Source organism: Salmo trutta, chromosome 21 (assembly GCF_901001165.1).
Source record: "Salmo trutta chromosome 21, fSalTru1.1, whole genome shotgun sequence".
Classification (NCBI taxonomy): domain Eukaryota; kingdom Metazoa; phylum Chordata; class Actinopteri; order Salmoniformes; family Salmonidae; genus Salmo; species Salmo trutta.
The window spans coordinates 23,287,639-23,312,441 of record NC_042977.1 but is presented as its reverse complement, the minus strand read 5'-3'; the positions used below and the strand labels follow the sequence as shown (position 1 = coordinate 23,312,441).

At 40.3% G+C, this 24,803-nt stretch overlaps 1 protein-coding gene across 7 annotated transcripts in view; it reads right to left on the bottom strand.

Annotated features, from left to right (window-relative positions):
• Window positions 1-24,803, bottom strand: part of LOC115156990 (astrotactin-1) — a 277,551-nt gene that overhangs the window by 196,562 nt on the left and 56,186 nt on the right. For all 7 annotated transcript variants that reach the window (XM_029704808.1, XM_029704810.1, XM_029704809.1 and 4 more), the window contains exons 3-4: window positions 10,761-11,160; window positions 6,253-6,408 (exon numbers count right to left, since the gene is read on the bottom strand). In XM_029704808.1, coding sequence (XP_029560668.1) covers window positions 6,253-6,408; window positions 10,761-11,160 — 556 coding nt within the window. The remainder of the gene's footprint in view (window positions 1-6,252; window positions 6,409-10,760; window positions 11,161-24,803) is intronic.

Below are 24,803 nucleotides of genomic sequence, written 5' to 3'. Positions count from 1 at the left end.
TTTGAGGGAGGCATAAACATTTGATGCGTAAAAGCTTCCCCCCAATACTAAACGCTGTTAAATGTCCACTGAGAATAGCATAAAGACCTTACATATGCATGTGCATATTTTATCACTCGGATTCCAAAACAAAAACAATAGATGTCCAAACAAAAACAATAGATGAAGCAATATAACCTCAGGCTTAGTCTTTCCAATTCCGATTTACTGGACTGTGTACACTTTGTACCTAGAACCACCAAGGGGTTTGTTGTGGAGAGAAAAAGTTGTCACAAAAAGGATCAGATAAAGAGCAGATAAAATGATAACGCATTTAGAGTTGTCCTCCATTGTTCTTTGTCCTCTGGTGTTCCAAATAAACAAATTCAACTAAATGAATAAGATAAATATGCAAATGGTGTATGTTTAATTCTGAAGGCGGCAATCTCATTGAGAGCGGGCTGTAGGGCTGTGAGAGATTGCTTTCAGAGAGCAGAAAACCAAAGGCTGCTCATAACTCTGAGAGACAGATAGGCTGGGGGAAGCCAAGAGCCAATGGAGCATTTTGCGGACATGGTATGCTTTTATTTTGCCATTGAATTAGCAAACAGATTGGATCTTTAACATTTTCTGTTCCGAAAGTGATCAGCTAATTTACTTCTGTTTTGCCCAACAGGCTTTCCAGAATACCAAGTGAATATGGCACTAGTGTGCTGTGTTACGTACACTGCTCTCTCTGTTCTCAAAGTCTATTATTGATAAGTTATTCATTTTAATTTTCTTTCTTCCTTAGCGAGCTAATGATTTAAGTTCTCATTATGAAGCAAAAAGACATAGCAGGTGCATATCCACAATACAGGTTTTCAACAAATATCAGACAGAAAAAGGAACATTCTCCTACGCTCTCTGAGAAAGTCACAAAGTACATGAGCACAGGAATGCAAATAAATATTTTCAACCAAAACAACAGTAGGGGAGAGTGGGGTATATTGAGCCATTTTTTACATTCAGCATCACTACGTCAAAGGAAATATAGTATTCTATCTAACAAGATATATACATATACAGTACCAGTCAAAAGTTTGGGCACACCTACTCATTTAAGGGATTTCTTTATTTTTTTTTTTACAATTTTCTACATGGTAGAATAAAAGTGAAGACATCAAAACTATGAAATAACTCATGGAATCATGTAGTAACCAAAAAAGTATTAAACAAATCAAAATATATACTGCTCAAAAAAATAAAGGGAACACTAAAATAACACATCCTAGATCTGAATGAATGAAATAATCTTATTAAATACTTTTTTCTTGACATAATCAATGGAAATCCAATTTATCAACCCATGGAGGTCTGGATTTGGAGTCACACTCAAAATTAAAGTGGAAAACCACACTACAGGCTGATCCAACTTTGATGTAATGTCCTTAAAACAAGTCAAAATGAGGCTCAGTAGTGTGTGTGGCCTCCACGTGCCTGTATGACCTCCCTACAACGCCAGGGCATGCTCCTGATGAGGTGGCGGATGGTCTCCTGAGGGATCTCCTCCCAGACCTGGACTAAAGCATCCGCCAACTCCTGGACAATCTGTGGTGCAACATGGCGTTGGTGGATGGAGCGAGACATGATGTCCCAGATGTGCTCAATTGGATTCAGGTCTGGGGAACGGGCGGGCCAGTCCATAGCATCAATGCCTTCCTCTTGCAGGAACTGCTGACACACTCCAGCCACATGAGGTCTAGCATTGTTTGCATTAGGAGGAACCCAGGGCCAACCGCACCAGCATATGGTCTCACAAGGGGTCTGAGGATCTCATCTCGGTACCTAATGGCAGTCAGGCTACCTCTAGCGAGCACATGGAGGGCTGTGCGGCCCCCCAAAGAAATGCCAACCCACACCATGACTGACCCACCGCCAAACCGGTCATGCTGGAGGATGTTGCAGGCAGCAGAATGTTATCCACGGCATCTCCAGACTCTGTCACGTCTGTCACATGTGCTCAGTGTGAACCTGCTTCATCTGTGAAGAGCACAGGCTGCCAGTGGCGAATTTGCCAATCTTGGTGTTCTCTGGCAAATGTCAAACGTCCTGCACGGTGTTGGGCTGTAAGCACAACCCCCACCTGTGGACGTCGGGCCCTCATACCACCCTCATGGAGTCTGTTTCTGACCGTTTGAGCAGACACATGCACATTTGTGGCCTGCTGGAGGTCATTTTGCAGGGCTCTGGCAGTGCTCCTCCTGCTCCTCCTTGCACAAAGGTGGAGGCAGCGGCCCTGCTGCTGGGTTGTTGCCCTCCTATGGCCTCCTCCACGTCTCCTGATGTACTGGCCTGTCTCCTGGTAGCGCCTCCATGCTCTGGACACTACGCTGACAGACACAGCAAACCTTCTTGCCACAGCTCGCATTGATGTGCCATCCTGGATGAGCTGCACTACCTGAGCCACTTGTGTGGGTTGTAGACTCCGTCTCATGCTACCACTAGAGTAAAAGCACTGCCAGCATTCAAAAGTGACCAAAACATCAGCCAGGAAGCATAAGAACTGAGAAGTGGTCTGTGGTCACCACCTGCCGAACCACTCCTTTATTGGGGGTGTCTTGCTAATTGCCTATAATTTCCACCTGTTGTCTATTCCATTTGCACAACAGCATGTGAAATTTATTGTCAATCAGTGTTGCTTCCTAAGTGGACAGTTTCATTTCACAGAAGTGTGATTGACTTGGAGTTACATTGTGTTGTTTAAGTGTTCCCTTTATTTTTTTGAGCAATGTATTTTACATTTTAGATTCTTCAAAGTAGCCACCCTTTGCCTTGACAGCTTTCCACACTCTTGGCATTCTCTCAACAAGCTTCACCTGGAATGCTTTTCCAACAGTCTTGAAGGAGTTACCACATATGTTGAGCACTTGTTGGCTGCTTTTCCTTCACTCTGCAGTCCAATTCATCCCAAACCATCTCAATTGGGTTGAGGTCGGGTGATTGTGGAGGCCAGGTTATCTGATGCAGCACTCTATCACTGTCCTTCTTGGTCAAAAAGCCCTTACACAGCCTGGAGGTGTGTTGGGTCATTGTCCTGTTGAAAAACAAATGATAAGCACAAACACGATGGGATGGCATATTGCTGCAGAATGCTGTGGTAACCATGCTGGTTAAGTGTGCCTTGAATTCTAAATAAATCATAGACAGTGTCACCAGCAAAGCACCCCCACACCATCACACCTCCTCCTCCATGCTTCACGGTGGGAACCACACATGTAGAGATCATCTGTTCACCTACTTTGCGTCTCACAAAGACACGGCGGTTGGAACCAAAAATCTCAAATTTAGACTCATCACACCAAAGGACAGATCATTGCTCGTGTTTCTTGATCCAAGCAAGTCTCTTCGTGCTATTGTTGTCTTTTAGTAGTGGTTTCTTTGCAGCAATTCGACCATGAAGGTATGATTCAAGCAGTCTCCTCTGAACAGTTGATGTTGAGATGTGTCTGTTACTTTAACTCTGTGAAGCATTTATCTGGGCTGCAATCTGAAGTGCAGTATACTCTAATGAACTTATTCTCTGCAGCAGAGGTAACTCTGGGTCTTCCTTTCCTGTGGCGGTCCTCATTAGAACCAGTTTCATCATAGCGCTTAATGGTTTTCGCGACCTCACTTGAAGAAACTTCATGTCTTAAAGTAACGATGAACTGTCATTTCTCTTTGTTTATTTGAGCTGTTCTTGTCATAATATGGACTTGGTCTTTTACCAAATAGGGATATCTTCTGTATACCACCCCTACCTTGTCACAACACAACTGATTAGCTCAAACGCATTAAGAAGGAAAGAAATTCCACAAATTAACTTTTAGCAAGGCACACCTGTTAATTTAAATGCATTCCAGGTGACTACCTCATGAAGCTGGTTGAGAGAATGCCAAGTGTGTGCAAAGCTGTCATCAAGGCAAAGGGTGGCTACTTTGAAGAATCTAAAATATAATTTCATTTGAACACTTTTTTCATTACTACATGATTCCATATGTGTTATTTCATAGCTTTCATGTCTTCACTATTATTCTACAATGTAGAAAATAGTAAAAATAAAGTAAAACCCTTGAATGAGTAGGTGTGTCCAAACATTTGACTGGTACTGTACATCAGGATGTTGTGTTTCCCTGGAAATAATCTGAATTCATGTAAACATTACAGTTTTGAAAACATAGCTTTTCCTGGGTATGGGGTAAATTGAGAATAGGGACCCATTTTTAACACTTTGTACTTTTTTAACACTTTTAACATAGGTTCAGGCCCTGGTGTAACCTCATATCCCAGCGATAATGCCTGGGAAGAAAACACTTAAATTGTTGCATAGGGGGCTGAACACAACTGAGGAAGGCATCTTTTGAACTTGACTAATCACACAAATGCGAGCTGTCTTCAATACTATGCATATACAGTGCCTTCAGAAAGTATTCATAGCCCTTGACTTATTCCATATTTTGTTGTGTTACAGCCTGAATTCAAAATGGATTAAACATACGTTATGTTTTTCGAAATTTCAGCAATTTTTTGCAAATTAAATACATAAATATCTATTTTACATACGTATTCACACCCCTGAGTTAATACTTTGTAGAAGCACCCTTGGTAGTTATTATTGCTTTGAGTCTTTCTGGGTAAGTCTCTAAGAGCTTTCCACACCTGGATTGTGCAAAATCTGCTTGAATGAGGGACCTTACAGATAATTGTATGTGTGGGGTACAGAGATGAGGTAGTCATTAAAAAATCATGCTAAAATTATTTTTGCACACAGAATGAGTCCATGCAACTTATTATATGACTTGTTAGGCAAATTTGTACTTCTAAACTTATTTAGGCTTGCCATAACAAAGGGGTTGAATACTTATTAACTCAATACATTTTCTAATTCATTTGTAGAAATTTTCACTTAGACATTATGGGGCATTGTGTATCGTCCAGTGACCAAAAAAAATCTACATTTAATCAATGTTTAATTCAGTCTGTAACACAAGAAAAAATTGGAAAGAGTTAAGGGGTGTGAATACTTTGTGAAAGAACTGTATATGCATAAAACTGACCAGATGTAATCATCCTTTGTATGGGGTATATTGATTTGACCATTGGCTTAACTTGCCCCTGGCCAAAAGGCACAATTGACCCCAAAGCAACCATTTTCACTATATTAGCCCACAGCTACAGTACAAGGACACACTTTCATGCTAGGTTTAGGACCTCATATTGTAGTTTATAGAGACCCCAACTGATCTATAAAACAGTCTGAAAAATATCTACTTTGGTTTAGATACACAATAAATATTTTTTTTTGGACCTAACCTTTTTTGGACCTAACTTGCTTACCACTTTTATCATATATTTTCTTGCTTCACAGAATCCATGAAATGATGACCTCTTCCTAAATATTTGGTCACATGATAAATTTTGTGTATGGCTTCCTAGAAACAAGAGGTGACTCAACTAACCCTTTGGCACGATTCTAACCCCACTCTTCTCTATCTGTAACCAGAGTCATGTTTGTTTCTCATCATAATTCACAAAATGAGATGGAAATGGTGGTTGACACAAATTAATCTTTCATAACTGTAAAATTACTTTACACAACAGCTCTTTAGTTCACTAGCTACCACTACATGCTGAATGAGCTGGTTAGCGTGACATTGCTATTTGAATCCTCTATTCTATAACATCCCACACACTAGAATTGCTTTTCTAACCAGAAAATAAACCATCCACACTAGTCAGTCATGGAGCAAAGTGGATTATGATCAGGGTCAACTGAACAAACTGGTGTCTCATTTCAGAATGACATGCCCTCTTTTTCAATACTCTCTTTTAACAGTCTCTTAAAGGGATAGTTCGAGATTTTGGCAAGAGGCCCTTTATCTATGTTCCCCAGAATCAGATGATCTCATGGATACCATTTGGACACATCCATGAGTTCATCTGACTCTGGGGAAGTAGATAAAGGACCTCAATACCAAAATCCCAAAGTATCCCTTTAAGGACAAAACACACTGTGCCTACGAATAGTTAAAGGCAGTGGGTAGCCATCGTATTGCCTCTGAACAAAACATTGGCTGTCATTTCTGGACAAATGTACATTATCGGCACTGTTCGTCGACAACCAGCAGGTGATCACGAACACGTTTCGGCCACATTTCTAGCCATGGGTCGGCATGGTGTGTTTTGTCCTTTCTTGCCAGAGAACACACAATGGTCAGAATGGGAGTGGATATGGATCGATGAATGACTCACCTCGGGTTTTGCTGGACAGACGTTGTTTGCGTTGACTGGTGGAGGTGTTGTGGGGGAGGAGAGTGTTCTGCTGCAGGTGATTGCTGTCAATGGGGCTGGTGGCTATGATGTTGTCCTTGTACTTGTTCATTAGGGACAACTTTGTATTGTCACTCCCTGATGATGACAGAACAATCATAATTAGGGAGAGAAACGAGACAGATGTAGCATAAACCCACTAGTACAGGATAAAAATTTGAAATCAGCACTGCACAGTAAAGTATATCCTTATAGGGCTAAATACTTTATCCCCTCTTCTTGTTTTTCCTACAGACTGTAGCGTTCACACAGAATAGCTACAGCCAAAACAAGTCAGTTTATAATGCATCACTTCCTGTCACAACTAGAGAACATTTCATTGGCTGGTGGGCTGGTATTTCTTCTGACCACAGCCAACAATATTGAGAGAGGCTTTTATTGAGGTAGTTAATTGCCTTATCTAAATTAGTTTAGCACTTAATGTAAAATGCATGAAATTATTCCACTTCAATATCCTCCTGGGAGTTTTATTTAGACTTTGAAACAAGATGCAATCTCAAAACCAATCAGCATAATCTAGAATGTCATATTTCTTACATTTGGAAAAGTATGTCTTATGCTAATTGAAATTCTGTGGGTATTTCAAATCATTGCTGTTCCATATATTTCTCAGGGGGTGTTTTTAATTCTAAGGTCCACTGATTACAAATGAGGATATTTCCAAAGCAAATGACTGTGAATGAATGAGTACATTCAAAATAGCCAATAAGCCAAAAATGTGTATGATATTTGACTTAGACAATATTGAATGCTTCTGAATAATTTCTCTCTGATGCATTGTTTGTATTGTATTCCCTCCTATTGTAGGTAGATAGTCAAAACATACCGTAGCAAGTGTGATAAAGATGAATAGTAGCAAAATAGAAAGGACTTTGTATTCCTAGCAGGGTCAGATGGATGATTTAGTGGTTTAGCAAAACACACATGCTCAGACCATAGCCAGAATCGTTATACGACTAGCACTTTGGTCGTATGTAATATCCATTACACTATTACTGTAGCAGTTGCATGAGAGAATTATATAAATCCTACAGTGCCAAAAATATTTCTTTGTGTTGGACCAAATTACTCAATTCTTTCGATATCCTTGAAGTTTGAAGATTAATTTCACTTCACGGGCACACATAAAGGTAACTACCAAAATAAAGGAAACACTTGAGTAAATGAGGGATACAAAAGGGCTTTTCACACTGAATTGTTCCTCGCCCCAGGCTAAGACTGGCCCTGGGCTAGCTACAGTGGCTTGCAAAAGTATTCACCCCCTTGGTATTTTTCCAATTTTGTTGCCTTACAACCTGGAATTAACACATTTTGGGAGTTGGTGTCATTTGATTTACACAACATGCCTACAGCTTTGAAGATGCAAAATATTTTTTTATTGTGAAACAAACAAGAAATAAGACAAAATAACAGAAAACTTGAGCGTACATAACAATCAATTCACCCCCCCAAAGTCAATACTTTGTTGAGCCACCATTTGCAGCAATTACAGCTGCAAGTCTCTTGGGTATGTCTCTATAAGCTTGGCACATCTAGCCACTGGAATTTTTGCCCATTCTTCAAGGAAAAACTGCTCTAGCTCCTTCAAGTTGGATGGGTTCCGCTGGTGTACAGCAATCTTTAAGTCATGCCACAGATTCTCAATTGGATTGAGGTCTGGGCTTTGACTAGGCCATTCCAAGACATTTAAATGTTTCCCCTTAAACCACTCAAGTGTTGCTTTAGCAGTATGCTTAGGGTCATTTTCCTGCTGGAAGGTGAACCTTGATCCCAGTCTCAAATCTCTGGAAGACTGAAACAGGTTTCCCTCAAGAATTTCCTTGTATTTAGTGCCATCCATCATTCCTTCAATTCTGACCAGTTTCCCTGTCCTGCCGATGAAAAACATCCCCACAGAATGATGCTGCCACCACCATGCTTCACTGTAGGGATGGTGTTCTCGGGGTGATGAGAGGTGTTGGGTTTGCCCCAGACATAGCGTTTTCCTTGATGGCCAAAAAGCTCAATTTTAGTCTCAATCTGACCAGAGTACCTTCTTCCACATGTTTGGGGAGTCTCCCACATGCCTTTTGGCGATGTCTTTAAGCAATGTCTTTTTTCTGGCCACTCCGTAAAGCCCAGCTCTGTGGAGTGTACGGCTTAAAGTGGTCCAATGGACAGATACTCCAATCTCCACTGTGGAGCTTTGTAGCTCCTTCAGGGTTATCTTTGGTGTCTTTGCTGCCTCTCTAATTAATACTCTCCTTGCCTGGTCTGTGAGTTTTGGTGGGCGGCCCTCTCTTGGCAGGTTTGTTGTGGTGCCATATTCATTCAATTTTTTAATCATGGATTTAATGGTGCTCTGTGGGATGTTCAAAGTTTCGGATATTTTTTTATAACCCAACCCTCATCTGTACTTCTCCAAAACCTGTTTGGAGAGTTCTTTGGTCTTCATGGTGCTGCTCGCTTGGGCCTTTCAGAACAGGTGTATATATACTGAGATCATGTGACAGATCATGTGACACTTAGATTGCACACAGGTGGACTTTATTTAACTAATTATGTGACTTCTGAAGGTAATTGGATGCAAAAAGGGTGAATACATACGCACGCAAAACTATTCCGTTTCTTTTTCTTTTGTTGAATTTTTTGAAAGAAGTAATTTTTTTCTTTTCACTTTGTGTATGTGTATACACTTTGTGTATGTCCATTACATGAAATCCAAATAAAAATCCAGTTAAATTACAGGTTGTAATGCAACAAAATAGGAAAAACGCCAAGGGGATGAATATTTTTGCAAGGCACTGTAATCCCATATTCACACAAGCATTTGTTAACACTGGGCTAAGCTTTAGCGCTGGGCTAAGGAGTCACAATTTTATCCCAGGGCTAACGGACAAACAACACACAACCAATGTTACATTCTATAGGCTGGCTTACAGTTGGTCTATCGACATGTCAGTAGACAGTTGTCACAGTGACCTCATAAACATTCTATTGTCGTCCAACATCAAACATGTTGTTGTTATGAAAAAGTATAAACACAAAAATGACAGGCTGCATGACATCAGCAGCCTAGTTGTACAAAATAGCATAACTTCTGTATTTTAACACAAATAAACCCATTAGTTTAAAAATAAATGTTGTATATGTCCAGGTAGTAGTTGTAAATTAGAACTTGTTCTCAACTGGCATACCTAGTTAAATAAAGGTGAAATATAAAAATAAAAAATAAATGTCAATCCAGCAAACCAGGCAACTAAAAGTAACTTTGTTAACAATGTTTTGGTTAGTTTCTAGCTTGCTAGCTAGATGGCTAGCCAGTTCAAATAATGACCATATCATTGCTGACAACATCTAAACTTTAGCTAATGTTTATTCATTATTACAGGAAAATAAACTTACAACAAGATCATTATTTACAAGTTCATTGCAAGCTAATTAGATAAAATAGCTTACGGTTGTGAGTGTGACAGGAGAATTATTGAGCTTTCGCACTGTTTCATTGTGGTCTCAGTCAGGATACCATGACAACTGACAGGGTCACAGTATATATTTTTTCATCTGTCTACGACAAGGAAACCAACAGAGGCAGCGATGGTCTACAGACATTCCCCCGGAGTATAAAGTAAATGTTGGTTTGACCAGCGACACATGTCGCATTCTATGTCAATAGACATAGTATAAACTAGCCTAATCTCTGACACACAACCAATGATACATTATATCTGTAGTCCTGCAGGGGCATTTCATTTAAGCCCAAACCCTACCCACACACGCAACGTTCAGGCCGTGCCCAAACCCGAAATCAGAAATACAGTAACTTCCTCTGTTAGTTAGATGCTTGTCTTTGTCTGTCACCTGCTCCTTACTGCCCCAGCTCTGCGGGTGAGAGTAACCATAGCAACAGCTCTGCTTTGTGCTGCTCCTCCTCGAGTGAGAGAGCAGCTGTTAGCTAGCTACTTTTCGTCACTCGAGACTCTGACAAAACTCATGGAAAATTATTATAATAATCTCTCCTGTTGACTCAGACAATGTTTTGGTCTTTGGGGTAGCCTAAACAAGAGTGGCAGGCATCACGAGAGTATGCAAATTAAGTGAAAGTGCAGATTTTGTGTGAGGGTTAGACCCTGAAAAGTCGGTGCCAACCCTGCTCCGGAGCAGGGGCAGCTAGCGCTGGGCTAAGGTCAGCACTAGCCCACTTTAGAAAGTGCAAGTGTGAACACTCACAACCCAATTGAACACTTATGGGAGAGTCTGGAGCAGCGCATGACACAACCCAATTGAACACTTATGGGAGATTCTGGAGCGGTGCCTGACACAGCGTTTTCCACCACCATCAACAGTGTAAGAGTGTGTGTGTGTGTGTGTGTGTGTGTGTGTGTGTGTGTGTGTGTGTGTGTGTGTGTGTGTGTGTGTGTGTGTGTGCATACATGGGTGCTTGTACTTACACTCCCCAGGTGTGAGGTCCATGCTGGCCTTGTCATTGCAGCCCTGAAGGGAGTCCAGGGTGCGTGTAACCTGGCTAGCAAAGTCCTCTCCTCCGTTCATGCATTCTCTCTGCAGGTGGTGTCTCAGGTCAGTGATGTCATACTCGTATCCGTCCAGGATGGGCGTCTCTCGGATGCTGAGCGTGCCACTGGAATTGTGACCCTGGCCCCTGGAGTTTCTCAGGCTCTCCCTGGCCTGGCCTCCCATCAGCACCGAAGGGATGTAGTGAATCTCATTGGCTGCCTCGGCGCTGGCGCTCTTCTGGGGCTGGGGCACACGGCGGCGTTTGCACCACCGCCTGCGCGTGTAGAGGATGAGGACCAGGCACAAAATGGACAGCAGCAAGGCGATCATGCCTCCCTGTGAACAAACAATTGGGAAAGGAAAAGGATGAATGCTCTCAACTAAGAACTCCCCAAAGTCCCCAAACCCATGCAGTTAGATTTGTCAAAAGACCACTAGTGCATAGCAGAGATCCATGAGGAAAAAACAATAGATCTCAACAATGTCAAGAAAACATGAACAAACTCAATATCCATATCATCACAGTGTACCATATACTGGGGTATTTGGAAATAGCCATGGGATGGTTTTTCAATACCCTCAATACTGTTGAAACTATTTATTTAAAGTTTTCTGCAAAAAAATTGCCTAATTTTCATATTATGACAACAGATGTGCAATTCTATTTGTCTGGCAGCCACACAAGTAAATGAGCTTACAATGAAAAAGTAAGGTATTTTTTGCAAAGACTATGCAAGGCCATCATATTTCTAATGTTTGTCAAAGAAAGAATGTAGCCAGCTACATTTACTAACATTTTGCTTAATAGGGATAGCCACCTTTTTTTCTATTTTCGCTGAAATGACATTCCTAAATCTAACAGCCTGTAGCTCAGGCCCTGAAGCAAGAATATGCATATTCTTGGTACCATTTGAAAGGAAACACATTGAAGTGTGTGGAAATTTGAATTGAATGTTGGAGAATATAACACAATAGATCAGGTAGAAGAAAATACAAAGAAAAAAACCCAGTTTTTTCTCCTACCACCATCTTTGAAATGCAAGAGAAAGGTCCCACTTCCAGCCATCACTCTGCTTGTAATTCCAGTGGTGTCCACAAGATGGCAGCAGTGTATGTGCAAGGTTCCAGACGGATACCTTGAAGTATGAGCGAGCTACGTGACATTTAGTGTGAAGTCACCCAGGTACATTTGGGCGAATCGTCAAGGAGTCTTTGCATTCATATTGCATTTTTCTGCAAGAATATCGTCAAATCTGTATACTTGGACTTTGTTTTAGTTTTTCCAGTATTTGTAGCCATATTATAAGTTCAAAATTGGCAAAACAACCAGTTTTCATAACTTCATAACTCTGAATATTCGTATAATTTTTGTCCAAAATGAAAAGGCCTGCTGTCGTACAAGGTTAGTAGCTACATTTTACGACAGATACATGGTTTCCGGAAACTCCCGTAAAGCCCAGCCCATTGACTATCAAACTAGCTTTGTTTGACCCCGATTGGTGCTTATTTGACAAAGTTAGAGTCGTTCAAGTGAAGACCGCCCGTGTCATCGGCGTGCCATGAAGGCGTCGCTCTCTGACCAAATATGGTGTCCTATAGGATATACTACACCCGTAATGATATAGTGAAGTCTCGTTACGTTCTAGGATCTCTGAGGAATACATACAAATGCGATTTGACTGGTTGAAACAACGTTTAGGGTGAGATTTTCACAGATTCCTTTCTCTGCAAATTGAACGAGTGGAAATACAAAATCGATCGTGCATGATATATGGACCTTTTTAGGATATGAAAACGGATTTTATCTAAGAAAACGACACTTCATGTTATCTCTGGGACCCGTTGGATGATAAATCAGAGCAAGATTTCAGAATGTAATAATTTGTTTTGTATTGATTACTTTTTTAAGTTACATTCAAAGTCAATGAACTATTTCAAACTAGTCTAGTTTAGATTGAAATAAAGCAGAAAGATAACTAGGCCAGAGAGTTACATTGTTTTCCATAATGTCGTGTCTCTACTACGGTAAAATGAGATGACATGCTATTTTCAAATCAACTACCTAACATTTAATTGATTATGTGATTGAATTAAACCATGCAACAATTAAACCGTTAATAACCTAGGGCACCACAGAAGCATTCGTATATATAAAGCGGCTAACTCCCAAATTCACACTTAAATATCTGAGATCTTTTATATCAATAGCATTATTCTTTACCATCTATCAGTATCATCTGAACATCGTAAAATTCTTGGTTATTTGCACGAACCCTAGCATAAATTGTGAATCAGCAACATACAAATTGGCTTAATTATTTATTTACTAACTAACTAACTAATCACAGAAATACATAACAAACAAACAGTAGATATTGGTTACTAACAATGATAGGAAAGAGTCCCTAGTGGGCTAAGCCATTATGACGGCTTGGTAGACAAAGGGAAGGGGCTGTGGACTGAGAAAGAGCGGGAAAGAAAAATGGATTCATTATACACAGTCTATAATTATATTCACTGAAATGCTAATCCTTTGCTCAATCGAAAAGAAAATGCAATTAATATTTATGCCCGGATGTCGTTGTTGACTTCTCTGTTGGAATCCGGTCCATCTACTGGAGAGTTCATCAGAGTCTATCTGGTTGCGTTTCCCCGAAGATCAAAGTATTTTCTGGTTGTTAAAATGGATACTTCAGAGTAGCCTTCGGAAATGTTCTCATAGAAAAGATGTTTCGGCGGTTGTCTGTATTCTTGTCCTAAGTTTACGTAATTTCTAGCTGCAGACTAGTAATTTGTGTCTAAGATTTGCTCTTATTCTGTAGGGATCGATAGTCTCAGAGTTTAACCATTTCCAGCCTTGTAGCCAATGCTCCACGTGGAATAGTCATGTCCTTTGGAATAGTTATAGTTTAAACCACTTCACACACCAGCATCACCAGGCATGTTTTGGTCTCAGAAATGCATCCATTTGCAACCTCAGCTCACGCTGGGTTTTGCTTAGACTGATGTGAATTTAATCCGGAGTGGGTTTTATACATAACAGTATAAAAGGGAGGTCTGTGACGCCTAATGTGATGTCTGGACTCACGGGGGGTGTAGCCACTGACTAGTTAATCTTTATATGAAAATCCATACTCTCATTTAGAAGGTTAATATCACATTACATCTTTTCACAACTCGTTTCATGTTTAATCACATACCCTTCACAATATTTAGATGTAAACCTGACAGCTGGGAAATGTACACTTTAAGAGATACCGTTATGTGTGTTTCCTGTACTTCATGAGATCACCAAATGAAACAAACACACTCATCACAACTGTCTCTTAAGTGTCCACGGACTGTTCCCACATTCTCAAAAGTAGCAATATTGTTTAATTCTCCCATCTGGGGGATTTAGGAGTTTGGCCAAGTGAAGTCCTTAGTTCTCTGTGCTCTCTCCCTCTCTTTCTGCATGACCAGGGGGAGGGAGTCTCCGCCAGGAATTTATGACCTGAGATTACAAAACCTAGGTGTAGGAGAGAGAGTGAGAGAGGGGGGTGGGGAAAGCCACGATCTACACCCAGAAAGGGTCACGTCATGACAATAAGTACATGGAGTAGCCCCAGCGAAATGAAAAAGTATCCAGTTCCGGTCTAGGAGGGTCCAGAATTTATTTTTTCAGAAAGAGCTCTATTTTGGTGGGTATCGATTAGGCATAGGTCTAGGCCTGAAATGCCTTCAGAAAGTATTCACACCTCTTGACTTCTTCCAAATGTTGTTGTATTACAACCCGAATTTAAAAATTATGAAATGGATATTTTTTGGAAATGTTTACAAATTAATAAAACATTTAAAGCTGAAATGTCTTGACTCAATAGGTATTCATCCCCTTTGTTATGGAAGCCTAAAGTTCATGAGTAAAAATGTGCTTAACAAGTCACATAATAAGTTGCATGGACTCACTCCGTGTGAAATAATAGTGTTTAACACATTCAATTATCTGTAAGGTCCCTCAGTCAAGCAGTAAATTTCAAACACAGATTCAACCACAAAGACCAGGGAGGTTTTCCAATGACCCACAAAGAAGGGCACCTATTGGTAAAAAAAAAGCTGACAGTGAATATCCTTTTGAGCATGGTGAAGTTATTAATTACACTTTGGATGGTGTATCAATAAACCCAGTCACTACAAAGATACAAGCATCCTTCCTAACTCAGTTGCTGGAGACCAATGGTGACTTTAAAACAGTTAAAGTTGAATGACTGTGATAGGAGAAAACTGAGGATGGATCAACAACATTGTAATTACTCCACAATACTAACCTAATTGACAGAGTGAAAAGAATGAAGCCTGTACAGAAAAATACTCCAAAACATGGATCCTGATTGCAACAAGGCACTAAAGTAATACTGCAAAAAATGTGGCAAAGCAATTCACATTTTGTCCTGAATACAAAGTGTTATGTATGGGGCAAATCCAATACAACACATTACTGAGTACCACTCTCCATATTTTCAAGCATAGTGGTGGCTGCATCATGTTATGGGTATGCTTATAAACGTTATGGACTGGGGAGTTTTTCAGAATAAAAAAGAAACTGAATGGGACTAAGCACAGGCAAAATCCTAGAGAAAACCCTGAGTTAGTCTGATTTCCACCAGACACTGGGAGATGAATTCACCTTTCAATAGGACAATAACCTAAAATACAAGGACAAATCTACACTGGAGTTGCTTACCAAGAAGACAGTGGATAGCGCAAATGTATTAAAAATAAAAAAACATAAATGCCTTATTTATGTAAGTACTCAAACCCTTTGCTACGAGACTCGAAATTGAGCTCAGGTTCATCCTGTTTCCATTGATTATCCTTGAGATGTTTTTACAACTTGATTGCAATCCACCTGTGGTAAATTCAATTGATTGGACATGATTTGGGAAGGCACATACCTGTCTACATAAGGTCCCACAGTTCAAAGAGCAAAAACCAAGCCATGAGGTCGAAGGATGTCCGTAGAGCTCTGAGACAGGATTCTGTCGAGTCACATATCTGGGGAAGGGTACCAAAAAATGTATGCACCATTGAAGGTCCCCAAGAACACAGTGGCCTCAATCATTCTTAAATGGGAGAAGTTTGGAACCACCAAGACTCTTCTTAGAGCTAGCCACCCAGCCAAGCTGAGCAATCGGGAGAGAGGGGCCTTGCTCAGGGAGGTGACCAAGAACCCAATGGTCACTCTGACAGAGTTCCAGAAGGACAACCATCTCTGCAGCACTCCAACAATCAGGCCTTTATAGTAGAGTGGCCAGACGGAAGCCAGTCCTCAGTAAAAGGCACATGACAGCCCGCTTCTTCGAGTTTGCCAAAAGGCACCTAAAGGACTCTCAGACCATAAGAAACAAGATTCTCTGGTCTGGTGAAACCATGATTGAACTCTTTGTCCTGAATGCCAAACGTCACGTCTGGAGGAAACCAGGCACCGCTCATCACCTGGCCAATACCAACCCTACGATGAAGCATGTTGGTGGCAGCATCATGAAGTGGGAACGTTTTTCAGCGGCAGGGCCTGGGAGACTAATCAGGATCGTGGGAAAGATGAACGGAGAAAAGTACAGCGAGATCCTTGATGACAACCTACTCCAGAGCGCTCAGGACCTCAGACTGGGGTGAAGGTTCACCTTCCAACAGGACAATGACCCTAAGCACACAGCCAAGACAATGCAGGAGTGGCTTCGGGACAAGTCTCTGAATGTCCTTGAGTGGCCCAGCAAGAGCTGGAGAGACCTGAAAATAGCTGTGCAGTGACACTCCCCAACCTGACAGAGCTTGAGAGGATCTGCAGAGAAGAATGGGGAAAAACTCACAAAATACAGGTGTGCCAAGCTTGTAGCGTCATACCCAAGAAAAATCAAGTGTGTACTTGCTACCAAAGGTGCTTCAACAAAGTACTGAGTAAAGGGTCTGAATACTTATTTACTGTAAATGTGATATTACAGTTTTTGATTTTTAATACACTTGCAAACATTTCTAAAAACCAGTTTTTGCTTTGTCATTATGGGGTATTGTTTGTAGATTGATGAGCAAAAAAACGATTTAATCAATTTTAGAATAAGGCTGTAATGTAACAAGATGTGGAAAAAGTCAAGGGGTATGAATACTTTCCGAATGCACTGTATGTCAGATACTCCAGTGACGTGGCTTAAATTCTGGCATTAATGCTTAAAAAACCTATTTAATGACAACAATGAAATCAAATGTGACAATTAGGAGCAGTATTTTCTAAAGGTTTATGATCCAGTTCACATTTTGACAGTGAACAAATGTGAAAGTTAAACCCCCATTAAACACACGATGGGGTTTCATTGGAATGGGGTATTAATGACATGAACTTAAATAATTTAATTTAATTTACAATATGTCATAAAGGCTAATATTGCATGAAGGCTGACACTTTTCTTATTAAGGATACATTCACGTCTCCTGCTGTATTGCAAGGCATGATTAGGGCTGTGGAGGTCACAACATTTCGTCAGCCGGTGATTGTCAAGCAAATAACTGTCGGTCTCACGGTAATTGACCGTTAATTAAGATAAAGACATTTAGCATCTCCTGGCTTCCATTCCTGGCTTCCTACAAGCCACTGATGCAGACCTTTGGAACATCTACATTTTAAAAAGGTTAATAAATCCATGTAATATAGCCTACACCTTCACAATAAATTCATTATTTATTTTAGACAGATCTAAAGAAAATTGTAGTCTATTTCAGAATAACAGAATTGAATACTCTGAGTTGTCCTTATGTTAGGTCCTGATCTGGCTATGCGAAATAGCTGTGGGCTACACTAGTTAATTTAACAGACAGGTTTTGCTTAGAATTCAGTGGCAATATTTTATACTATTTTTAAGTATGAAGAATACAATTGAACAAAGCTGAATAAAGTATAAATTATATTTTCTCAAAATGATTTGAGGGAGCAGCTTTCCCGTGTTGAGCGGTTAATTATGGGCAGGTGAGACGGTAGTGTCCCACCTGGCCAACATCTGGTGAAATTGCAGAGCGCGAATTTCAAATGACAGAAATATAAATATTAACATTCATGAAAATACAAGTATTATACCTCAAAATAAAGCTTAACTTCTTGCTAATCCAGCCGCTGTGTCAGATTTCAAAAAGTCTTTACGGCGAAAGCACACTTTGCGATTAACTGAGGACAGTGCCCCGCATACAAAAACATGAAAAACATTTTTCAACCAGGCAGGTGCGACACGAAAGTCAGAAATAGCGATATAATATATGCCTTACCTTTGAAGATCTTCTTCTGTTGGCACTCCAAAAGGTCCCAGTTACATCACAAATGGTCCTTTTGTTTGATAAAGTCCTTCTTTACATCCATTAAAACTCATTCAATAATCCACCGGTTTCCCTCCTTCAAAATGCATACAAAATGAATCGCAAACTTTACAAATAAACTTATCCAAACAAGTCAAACAACGTTTATAATCAAACCTCAGGTACCCTAATACGTAAATAAACGATAAAATTTAAGACGGAGAATAGTATGTTCATTACCAGAGATAAATAACAAAGAACGCGCTTTCACTCACGCACATGGAAACACTACAGTCAAAATGGGAGCCACTTAGAAAAACTACAACTTCTAGCTCATTTTTCCAAAAACCAGCCTGAAACTCTTTCTAAAGACTGTTGACATCTGGTGGAAGCCCTAGGAACTGCAATCTGGGAGGACTTCGCCTCATAATAAACATGAAAGCAATTGGAAACAGTGAGAGGCTGAATTTCTTTATATTTTTGATAGTTTGTCCTCTGGGTTTCTCTTGCCATATCAGTTCTGTTATACTCACAGACATCACTTTAACAGTTTTAGAAACATTACATTGTTTTCTATCCAATTCTACCAATTATAAGCATATACTAGCTTCTGGGCCTGAGTAACAGGCAGTTTACTTTGGGCAGGCTTTTCATCTGGAAGTGAAAATACTGCCCGCTAACCAAGAGAGGTTAACAAAGAAATAGGAACTCCTATATGCTTAATTTTCAGTTATTAATGTAACTTCAGTTGTTCTACAAACGTTGGGCTACATGTTTGATTATTAATACATTGTAAGGCTGCATAATGCGACTCTAATGATGATTTGAAAAAAGTTGCTTTAAAGGCATGAGCTCTGCTTAGTTTTATTATGCAAGCTCTACAGACTTTATCAGTCTCCCATTCAGAATTTGACAAGCACTTGCTAATTCCTTGAATTTCTCGGCCGCATCCCCTTTGTGTGACCGTAATGCACCCTAAAACAATCCATGCCTTTTGTGGCCAGTGGCCGTTGTGTCCTTGGCCCGGAGTGCTGCGCTGTGCCCTTCCATCTGAGTGCTGCATGCTCAAAAGCATCTCTCACTCACATTGCTCTCCATCACGTGATCGGGTCTTTCTCTCAGGCTACAAGTGAAGACCGACACATCAGGGATGCAACTGCGTGCGTCCTTATCCAATTCCGAGGTGCATATTGAAGATATTGGAAGAACTGTCCACATTTACTTTTTGTCAGCCAACAAACAGCAAAAGCACTAGCCTATGTCAATATACTATCCCCCATAGTACAAAAGTAGACCTATTCTATTCTGTACAATAAATAAATCTTCCAACTTAGTCCGGGACAGTAATTTTTACGCAATGTTGCTGACACAACAGATCAGAACGTTTAGCTTAAAATGTTGATAAACTATTAGGCTATTTCTTCACATTATAAGTGCAGCAATGAGCACACATCAGTAGGCTATATGCGCAAAAATTCCATTAGCGGGACAACACCATTATCAAAAGTGACCTCAAATGCGATTATGCATGTAGTGATTTTATTATAAAGGAGCATTTTCATGGTGAAAATGGTCTTCCCCAAACTTTAAACTCGTGCGCTGCTTATGTATGCCAGTTAGGCTCTACACCCCTTGTAAAGTGGATTAATGTGCTTCATTTTAAGAAGTTATTTGGCCACTTTAGTTGTGATACAAACCTTCAAAACATATAGACCTAAGGGCTAGGCTACATGAGGTGTGCAACTATGATTCGAAAAAGTAGCAAAAAATGGCATTGTTTCTTGCTGGGCATGCTAGGCTCCCGAGTGGCGCAGCAGCCTAAGGCACTGCATCTTAGTGCTATAGGCGTCACGATCCCGAGCTGTATCACAACCAGCCGTGATCGGGAGTCCCATAGGGCGGCACACAATTGGCCTAGCGTCGTCCGGGTTAGGGGAGGGTTTGGCCGGAGTAGGCCGTCATTGTAAATAAGAATTTGTTCTTACTGACTTGCCTAGTTAAATAAAAGATTAAATAAAAAATGAATAAAAACTTCACAAATTATAATATATAATTCACAAGTGAATATTGTCACCCATCAGACTATTCGTGATTTAATCTTGTCTTTATATACACTAAATAATATATGTGTGAAATTTGTTTTGATTTAGAATGGACCATTATCATGCACCTGTTACGAAACATGGTCAGGGGAAAAAGTAAATGTCATCTATGTACTTAAATAGCAAATGGAGGACGCCAGCCAGGTAGGCTATACTCCTGTTGTAAAGATTAGCAATGTACTTAATATTAGGAAAGTTGAGAAATACTTCTAGTAGGCCTAGCCTATAGAAAGCTGATGGGATCCTCCTCTTTTTAATAGAGGCCATCACTCTGTTTTCTCATGCAATTGCATAGCCTATAGAAATGTTACACAACATGAGCTTAGGGGCTCTCATGAAGTGTTTGATTAGATTTTCAATAACATTTGCATTGATGTCAGAGTGATTAGAGGGACAATAGAGTGCTGAGTACCAGGCAGTTAGCAAGTTTAGTAGGCTACTAATGACCATCAGCAGCATCAGAGCTTGGAGAAGCCTAATTACCGTGCCTAAACGGCCACGTGGAATTTGACTCCCTTCATGACTCATGACCGCCGGTGTGGCAGTAATAATGTCACCGCAACAGTCCTAGGTATGATCATTGAAGAATACACAGTACGTTCTTAGCTATGATGTGGGCGTGCCCCTAGGGTCAATACTGGGGCCCCTCCTGTTCAGCCTGTACATGAATGATCTGCTTTCTGTCTGTACTGGGTCTGAAGTTCAAATGTATGCAGATGATACAGTGATATATGTGCATGCAAACAAGCTGCACAAGAACTCACTACTGTAATGGTCAAGGTTACAAAGTGGCTCAGTGACTCATGTTTGCATCACAATGTGAAAAAAGAGGGCAACTGATGCTATGTGTCAGGGGAGAAGCTCCAGGCTGTATCCGATTTTAAGTACCATACTTGATTGCAACCTCTCTTTTAAAAAGCAGGTGAAAAAGGTAACTAAAATAACAAAGTTCAACCTAGCTAATTTCCGATTCATACAACATTTTTTGACTACAGAGGTAACAAAACTGTACTTCAATGCTATGATTCTCCCCCACTTAACATACTGCTAGACTAGTTGGGCCCAAGCTTGCTGTACAGAATTAAAAGCCATTCAGTCAGTCTACAAACAGGCTCTCAAAGTGCTTGATAGAAAGCCCAATAGCCATCATCACTATTACATCCTCAGAAAGCATGAGCTCCTGAGTTGGGAATATCTTGTGCAATACACTGTCTTGTACTCAAGATCCTAAATGGCCTGGCTCCCCCTCCACCGAGTACTTTTGTTTTAACAGAAAACCCAAACTCATGGCAGCAGATCCACAAGGTCTGCCATGAGAGGTGACTGTACAGTTCGCTTAAGGAAAAGTACCTTTTGTCAATCTGCTTTCCCTGTGAGAGCTTCCCATGTCTGGAACACACTGCCATCAGACACACACAACTGCACCACCTATCGCACATTCACAAAAAGCATAAAGATATGACTTAAGCCCAATCAGACTTGTGAACATAATCCCTAACTGCATATTGCAGCTCTCCATGTTGTCTGTTGTCTGTAGTTTGTGAGGAGTGGAAACACTTTGTTGCTTTTATGTATTTTGTTTTGTTGCTTTTTGTGCTATTGCTCTGTCTGCGTGCTACGTGTTGCTTGTTAAATGATGCTCTGCATGTTTGTCTGCATTGTTATTGTAATAGTTTTTAATAACCTGCCCAGGGACTGTGGTTAAAAATTAGCTGGCTGGCTAAAACCGGCACTTTCACTGAAATGTTGATTAATGTGCACCGTCCCTGTAAAAAAATACAATTTACTCAAACTCTTGAGAGATTCAGAATGTGAAAATGTAATCTCATGAAAATGAAATAAATGTGTAATCTATTCTAAATATATGTTTTATTATCAATAGTAGAACTCTCAATTTGCTTAAAACAACTGAGAGAATATAAAAACATGACTAGCTTAAGAGTTTTGGGATTCTCGGCAGGACTGTCTTAGCTTTTTCTAAACATTGACTAGCTACCTTGTAGTATAGTTTAATTTGCTGTATAATTATGGGAGAATTTGTTTGATTGACAAACACAATACTGTGCCATCGGTTCCCAGCTAGAAGAGATACACAAAAAAATACTTTTCCTCTTCCTTCCATCATTCCTTCCGGATGGATATGTGTAGGCCCCTTAAATTGTATAACATTACGAACTTAACTTTAAGGATCTTCTATCATTAATCTTTTTTACGTAGCGAGACAATCTTCAAGTTCAGGGGCTTGTGCTTGCATTAATGAATGGGTCACTGCAATTCTGCTTGCCCGATGGACCTTAACTGATCTGGATGACATTTGAGGTGCAAGAGGAAATAGTCCATCTGTTAAAGGGTGTGAGCAGCCATAAAACAAGGTATTATCGGGCACTTAAACCAGAAGTGCAAAGGTCTGAGGGGGTGCCCAAAGGAAAACTGTTGGTAATGTTGTAAAGAACATCTTGAGTCCGGGGCCCGGCCGGGGCAATTATTTCAGAATTTCTTATGTGATATTTTTTAATTGAAAGTATGAAATCTTCATTGTTGGAATTATTCCTTCTGATCACCTAGTACACAAATAGAGATATCACACTGTTATATTATATCAAAAAGCAAAATATGAGTTATATATGGACTGTTTACTATATACTAAGTGTACAAAACATTAAGAACACCTGCTCTTTCCATGACATAGACTGACCAGGTGAATCCAGGTGAAAGCTATGATCCCTTATTGATGTCACTTGTTAAGTTCACGTCAATCAGTGTAGATGAAGGGGAGGAGACAGGCTAAATAAGGACTTTTAAGCCTTGAGACAATTGAGACATGGATTGTGTGCCATTCAGAGGGTGAATGTGCAAGACAAAATATTTAAGTGCCTTTGAACAGGCATGGTAGTACGTGATAGGCGCGCCAGTTTGTGTCAAGAACTGCAACGCTGCTGTTTATATTTCATGCTCAACAGTTTCCGATGTGTTTTAAGAATGGTTCACCACTCAAAGGATAGCCAGCCAACTTGACACAACTGTGGGACGCTTTCGACACATTTACATTTACATTTAAGTCATTTAGCAGACGCTCTTATCCAGAGCGACTTACAAATTGGTGCATTCACCTTATGATATCCAGTGGAACAACCACTTTACAATAGTGCATCTAAATCTTTTAGGGGGGGGGGTAGAAGGATTACTTTATCCTATCCTAGGTATTCCTTAAAGAGGTGGGGTTTCAGGTGTCTCTGGAAGGTGGTGATTGACACCTTGTAGAGGCCCTGCCGCAACGAATTGAGGCTGTTCTGAGGCCAAAAGGAAGGTGTTCTTAATGATTTGTACACTCAGTTACCCCAATACATCATAGACATTGTAAAAATATATATTTTCAAGATCAATTAAGCTACGCTAAATGTAGGCTATTGTGAGGGTTATAGTATTTTCATGCAAATTTTAGTGTTATTTAACATTTTAAAAAATATAATCCATTGTCTCTGCCTCCTCTTCAAAATGCGTTTCTTGTTTTACTATAGGTTGGCCAATAGAAAATAAATTCCTTCTGTATTGCTTCTGCTCCCGTCCGCATCAGATTTCTTAAAGCCATTCTGTCAGTTTCCCAGGAAACTCGATCCTCTTAATTCCCATCTGAGACGGGAATTAGTAACCCTGACTGTACACCAGCAAGAAGGGGCACTGGGATGTTAACTAAACACTATACAAGCAAAATATGTGAACTTCAAATGTATATATAGAAGGAGAAGCAAAGCATACAAGACTTAGGGTTCAATTAAATCTGTATTGCTGATGCGTAGATCAAAATGTTAAGGTAATTTCCGATTGAGCTGCATTTACCGTGAATGCAGTCTCCGCTAACGAGCTGTAACGCTGAACTTCCGGAAATCGGATTGAATAGAGCCCTCACACTATTTATTATTTCAGGAAGAACACTGGCAACCTGTCAGAGAACATTGGGGACTTGTCTGAGACCTTAATCCAATGTAAACAGTGACCGATACAGGGCATGAGCCATAAGAGTCCCTAAGAGCTTGTTTCCTACCACACCTAATCTCCTCATATAATATTCAATCATTTTTTTGTATTCCACAGCTTCTCAAAAATGTATATTTGGGATGTCTTCTTTCATGCTGTAGCGTAGGCATAACGATTTCCTCTCTCCATCTATACCAGAGGTACTCAACTCTTAACCTACGAGGTCCGGAGCCTGCTGGTTTTCTGTTCTACCTGATAATGAATTGCACACACCTGGTGTCCCAGGTCTAAATCATTCCCTGATTAGAGGGGAATAATAAAAAAATGCAGTGGAAGTGGCTTCGAGGTCCAGAGTTGAGTTTGAGGGATCTATACCATAAATAAGATCCCAATATTAAGGGAAATGAAAGTTGCCGTGTGATGCCCTTTGCTGTTTTACCAATGTTCAGGAGCATTTGTAAACATACAAAGGTTTTCCAATGCTGTGACTATGCTCCCTTTGCATTTAATGGGCATAGTAGAGGTCTTCCTGCAGAAGGAGTGACTCTATAAAAGGGTGGCTCCATGTGTGGTGGATGGTGCAGAGTA